At 37.5% G+C, this 6,248-nt stretch overlaps 2 protein-coding genes across 2 annotated transcripts in view; both read right to left on the bottom strand.

Moving 5' to 3' along the window:
- The window catches only part of LOC116843496 (odorant receptor 13a-like), a 5,238-nt gene extending 3,422 nt beyond the window's left edge, over positions 1–1,816 (bottom strand). The window contains exons 1-4 of the mRNA XM_032813954.1: positions 1,512–1,816; positions 926–1,280; positions 368–595; positions 175–285 (exon numbers count right to left, since the gene is read on the bottom strand). Of these exons, the coding sequence (XP_032669845.1) occupies positions 175–285; positions 368–595; positions 926–1,280; positions 1,512–1,768 (951 nt within the window). The 5' untranslated portion in view covers positions 1,769–1,816. The remainder of the gene's footprint in view (positions 1–174; positions 286–367; positions 596–925; positions 1,281–1,511) is intronic.
- Positions 1,817–5,167: 3,351 nt separating this feature from the next.
- Positions 5,168–5,428, bottom strand: LOC116843494. Its single transcript, XM_032813951.1, has one exon. The coding sequence runs from the start codon at positions 5,426–5,428 to the stop codon at positions 5,168–5,170; it is 261 nt and encodes an 86-aa protein (XP_032669842.1).
- Positions 5,429–6,248: the final 820 nt, after the last annotated feature.

The raw sequence follows: 6,248 nt of genomic DNA, 5'->3' as shown, positions 1-6,248 counted from the left end.
TATATATATATATATATATATATATATATATATATATATATATATATATATATATATATATTGTAACCATTTTCAATCGCATATTGTCCCAAAGAATCGAAATACTATAATTAATTATCATAATAAGTTTTGATGAAGAAATTAATCACAAATGATTTCTAAATATTTACTAACCTTAAGACTAAGATATTCTCCGGCGAAACAAAAGATAAAAATTTCCATCATTATTGCGCCATAAGCAAATATGGTCCTCACCAGGCCGACACTAGCTTCGTTATGAACAGACTGTTTAATTAAACGATCAGCAAAACTGAATGAATTACAATATCAATCACCGTGCATTAGAAATGGGCATTGCAACACTCACCGTTATAATGAGGAGTCCTAGAGAGCAGATAACTAAGGTATTCCAAAAAATCTGCATCAAAGCCATAAAAGAAAAGAGTTCATCAAGATTCTCGGAAAATGTGATGATTCGATTATGCTTCTCGATAAGCATTCCTATCCCCTCAGAAGATCCATGATAAGACGCTTTCTCAGAGGTAGTTTGGAACTCTTGGCATATAATATCAATTTGTCCGCTTGCGTGAAGTACCTAAAATATACTTAAGTATCTGCAAAGATTCTAAGTATGATGTTCAAAGAAAAAAATGCATTTTGAGAAGTGTATCTCGATTAGAAGGAAACGGAAGAAAAAAAACAAAACGTAATATATTCCATGTGTGTGTATAATAGTCGATTATTCAATTATAAAAATTATCCGATCGGTGACCTGTAAATTTTCATATTTTCAAGTATAAGGCTGCATGAGATTTTGTATAAAAGCAAGCTTTGAAAACTATTTTAAATTGGCGTGCGTTTGTTTTCCCTCATCAATAATCTTGGCTTGCAGTCGGTATGCTAAATGGTCTGACTAGAGACGTACCAGAGTAATGATCAACGCGTTTAAAGTGGTAAGCGTGTACACGTTTAACATTGCGTGCAGAAACAAGACGACGACTAGAAGTTCGTAGATGGGCGATTGCTCAGCCTCAAAAGGAAACAGTATCTTCATTGGAAACGGACGTGATGTGTCATTGTCATCCTTCGCGAAATGCATGACAGCGAGCGTATAATCGCTCACGTAGTAGAGCACCGCGACGAACGTATTGAAACTCAACAAAGCGTTCGAGCAAAAATGCGAGACGCTAGCTTTCTCCGTCATCGTGTCTAAATGCTGATCAACCTTCACACACTCGCGCCAATCGGTGTCCATCGAGGTCAGTATATCGGAAACCACGCTGCAATGTGTCGCTTTAATCGGATAGAGATACTTGTTAGTGGGTGGCGGGTTATCACGCTTCTATGCGAGATTATACACCGTCGACTAAAATCTAAACGATGTAATTATTCAGTCATGTTCCACATTAACAAGCATCAGCAAACGAACGGTACCAAAATCCACGTTGACGTCGCGCCGTGGAAACATATCAGAGGAACTCAAAAACGCGTCACCTGGCACGGTGTCTTACCGACGATTCTTCCAAAGCGTCACCAGCTTCATAATCGTCAAACTGGAGTCTAAAGTCGGTGGCAAGCTGTCCACGAGATCCTGCAGTTCGCTCAGCTTGAAGTGCGCGAACACATACAAATATTGAAAATATTGGACGACCAGAATGAACAACATGTAAATCAGTCGGAAAACAGCGGCATACGGAACGTCCGGCCACACGCTGAGGAACCGAAGTCCGCTTTTCAGCGACGGACTGATCGTGCTCGTGAATATCATCTGTCAATGAAGACGCGAGGAAACGAAAGTCGGAGAGTGCACGGCACTCTCGTGTATGTACAATGAACTGAGAGAGAGTACCGACCGATCCACTAAGCCCACGTGCTGCATCCCCACTCCGGTTACCACCGTTCAATCGTTATCATGCGTTACATAGTCTAATAGCAAGCCGAGATACAACTCATTACCCACGCAGACGATCTGTAATTGCGCCGACGCTCTTAATAATGCCTTCTGATCGCGCACCGAAAAAAAATTACTCGTATATCTTTGTGCGCGGTGATCAGTTACATTTTCCCTTTACTTTACTTTTTGCGAGATTTTCTCTACGACAACGCAATAAATCTCAATAAAAAGCGAGTGATCTTTGTTTTTTCCACGTGTACCGAGGGCCATTTAACATACGGCGACTTGGTTGAATGACCGTGACTCCGCGTTAGTTATGCCGACCGAACGGAACTGAAACACACGTGTGGCTATCAGCCCTGAAAAAAAAAATGAAGAGAGAACATTGTGCATCCGCTGAACTAGGGGCAAATAGCGAATAATGGCAGGTAATTTTCATAAATGCAAACGGACGAATGCACATGTGGCAGAAGTCTCAAAAGTAAAAAAAATTTTGATCGATTACTGACTCATCATAGAAGTTTAGTTACAGACAAACAAAGATACCTTGGAAACGGTACATGCGTAGAATTCGCGGGGGATACATAATAATGAATATGTTGGACTATCTTTTGAAATTATATTAAACTTTATTGAATGAGCTTGTTTTAATAAGGGTGTTGATGTAACGCAGCAAAAGGGAAGAAATATGTATGTTCAAATTGTATTAAATATAATTTAAGATTGTCTAAGAAAAATTGTCGATCTTTAATATCACGTTACATGAACAGAAAAATTTAATCGGTACTTGATAACTTTATACTAAATTCTAAATTATTTTCCTATGCACATACATACTTCAATACATCGCGAGCATGACAGACATGTATGATGCTGACGTTTTTATGATCTGAAATAAAACAAAACAATTCAAAACACACACTGACACAAGTAATATAATAAAATATTCAATATACGAATATATAAGGTAACTGATAGAGGAGCCGCGGTGTACAGATAGATTAATACAGATTAGTACAGATAGGTCAAACTGAACACAAATTATTTTACTATCTATTATTATTCTATTATTTTACGAACAACGCGTAAAATTCTAAATTATTAATCAAAGGAGATCCGTTGTATGCTTGTATATTAGATCAAACTGAATAATAAAGTCCATTTTCATATAACGTACGCGTTTAATTATTAATTAATGTACAGTTGTGCACAATAATGCACCAGTCTTCTTTATTCATAATTAATAACTGAAACTAAATTAATAACTAAACATCTACATGTTTATTTAAAAAACGGTAGAGGACTTTTTTGTTCTGTTTGATCTAATCTACGGCTTCTCCGTGAGTTACCAGACATCGAAGAAATTCTCATAGCGGCTAACTTACATTCGCAAAAGTTTCCAAGGATAAATTCGCGAATCCTCCTGCCGTGAGCGTAATTTGCCTTTGAGACTTCATTATCACAAACGACACCATTTTGCCTTGAATAGATAATATATCGTACCATACAGAATTTTAGATAGCTGCGATTGACTTACTCTGAAAACAATGCAGAAAAATGTTACCAACGACAGAATATTTAACTTTCACACTCTGCCATATTCATTCAACTATTCGAAAATGTAAATTTGTCCTTATCTACAATCGACATGATTTTACAAAATTTACTTAATAATAACTTAATTTTCAACAAATAATTACTCAATTACATTTTAAGTACTACGTAATAACAATTGACAATTGCTTGATATCTGCTGACCTTATGACTAAGATATTCGCCGGTGAAGCAGAAAATAAAGATTTCCACCAGTAAGACGCTGGTAAGCAGCTCTCACCAATAGCATGCAACCAGCATTGCCATGAACAGACTATTTCATTGAACGATAAGTATAAAAAGCGAATGAATAACACCACTGACCATCGCATTCAGACAGTGGTACTCACTATCAAGTAAAAAACATCAAAGAATTACAAATAATTAGCATTAACACTATGAAGAAAGAAATCTTATGTACATTGGTAGAAAATTTAATTACTCTATCATGCCTCTCAATTAGTATTCTTATCGCGGAAGATTCAAAAAGAGGAGGGTCTGCAGAGATACATTGGAACTCGTGGCATATGATATTGATTTCCCGCTCGCATGAAGCACCTGAAACATACTTATGTACCTGAAAAGATTTCAGGATAATGAAGAAAACAAATTATTTGTTTTCGAAAAATATCTAGAAAAGAGTGAAACTTAACGAATCTTGCGAATTTGTATCATTTTGTAACGATATTCTTAGATCAAATTATTTTTTACATTATTTTGGCAAACAAATAAATCTGCAAGACACTTACGAGGCTGAAAATCAGCGCGTCCAGAATAACAATCGCGTATGTGTTCAATGTGGCATGCAAGAATATTATTACAAAGAACACCTCATAGGTCGGCGATTCGTTGGCGTGTTCAAATGGGAATTGTACCTTCATAGGAAACTGCCGTGAAGAAGCAGTGGCATTTTTCGCTAAATGCAGAAAGTGAAATACGTGGTCGCCCAAGAGGTAAAGCACCCCGGCGATTATGGTGAAACTGAATATGGTGTTGGAGAAAAAATACGACACGATTGCTTTCGTCGTTATCAAGTACAAGTACTGCTCGACATGTATGGACACGCGCCAATCATCCTCCATGTCCGTCATTATCTGACAAATTACACTGGAATGCGTTACTTTAATCGTTCAAATATTATAATGCAAGGAAAACGTCGTTCCTTCTATGCGAGTTTGTGCACATACACAAAGAGAATATTGTAGTAAAAATCACAATACAATTTTAGTATTTCGGGAATAGACTGGCAATATGACGAAAATTATAATAAAACAAAGTAAAAGTGACCATGAACATAGTAAAAATTACCATAAATGTAGTAAAAATTATGTTTATGGACCTTTTACTATATTTCATTACAATTTTAGTACCAGGCTATTCCCAAATCACTAAAATTGTATTATAATTTTTACTATAATATTTTCTATAATATATTTTACTATAATATTTTACTATAATATTTTCTCTATGTATGTATTAAATCAAGATTCATACACACACACACACACACACACACACACACACACACACACATAAAATGAAACAGAAAATAACTCACTCCTCCCTTAATAAATATCTAATTGCGCAAAATATACTTGAAACAAACGCTGCGAATTAATCTTGCCTTCTGGAGACGAGATCAGACAATGTTCTACACCGATTACACCGCGATGAGATATTTTACTGGCGATGCGTCCAAAGTGCCGTTAATTTGAAAACTGCTAGAGCGTAGTCTAACGCCGCGGGCAGGCTGTCCACGAGATTTGGCAGCTCGCTCAGTTTAAAATGCGAGTATATGTACAGATATTGACAGTATTGCAGAATCAGTATGCTCAGCATGTAAATTGGCCGATAAACTGAGGCGTACCGCACATTCGGCCATGTACCGAGTAATCGGAGGCCAATCTTCAGCAACAGATTCATAGTGCCGGTGACTTGCATTCAAACAGGTTTTCCTCAAACAGGTTTGAGGATACGGGGCGGAATGAAGCTCAAAGTCGGCGCATCTGTCCGACGTGATAAAGTCGAAAGAGCACTGACCGATTCCCAAAATTCATTCCCGTACGGCACTCATTCCCACTACGAGTGACTACCGGGTCAAGCGCTATTACATAGTATAACAATAAGTTGAGATACTACTCATTAAATACTTACGGTTGTCCTGTAATTCTACCGACGGTCTGATAATGTGTATCCCTATCGAGAGAACTAGACGAGCAATTACGCGCTCGAACGAACGTCTCGACGCAGATAATTGCCAGCTCAATTATTCTCTCTCTCTCTCTTTTTTGACGCAAACTCAACACTCCGACAACCCGAGTCCCTCGAGAGATGACGGAGAGGACATTTTTTTCATTTTTTCTATTCGCTCGAAAGTCACCTGACGCACGGCGATCGGTCGTAATTATGTGTATTAGTTATTCTAACTGAGCCGCATTATTTTCATATGCGATTATGAGTCTTGAAAGAAATGAACGGGAGAAAAGCATTGTATTTTCTCTTACCTAGCGGTAACAGCGAATAACGGCGAATAATTTTCATAAATGCTGTGGAGAACGGCGTTTTCCATGGGATGCGCATGTGGCAGCAGTCCCAAAAGTAAAAAAATTCTAATCGATTAGACTCGTCGTAGAAACTTAGTTATAAATGCAGGCAAAAAGTGCAGCCATGCACGAAAAAAAAGGTTGGTTGGACTGAGCAAATTCTGGTAAAATATGAACGAACCAGGAACTCTGATTGCGAAAGATTATTGGGAATGCTA

This window comes from Odontomachus brunneus, unplaced genomic scaffold, assembly GCF_010583005.1.
Source record: "Odontomachus brunneus isolate Ranch 3 - 2012 unplaced genomic scaffold, Obru_v1 Obru_scaffold_033, whole genome shotgun sequence".
In the NCBI taxonomy this organism is placed as follows: domain Eukaryota; kingdom Metazoa; phylum Arthropoda; class Insecta; order Hymenoptera; family Formicidae; genus Odontomachus; species Odontomachus brunneus.
This window is presented reverse-complemented; position numbering and strand designations above follow the sequence as displayed.

Coding starts and splice junctions, on each gene's coding strand:
- LOC116843494 (XM_032813951.1), bottom strand. CDS start 5,428: ATGCAAGTCACCGGCACTATGAATCTGTTGCTGAAGATTGGCCTCCGA.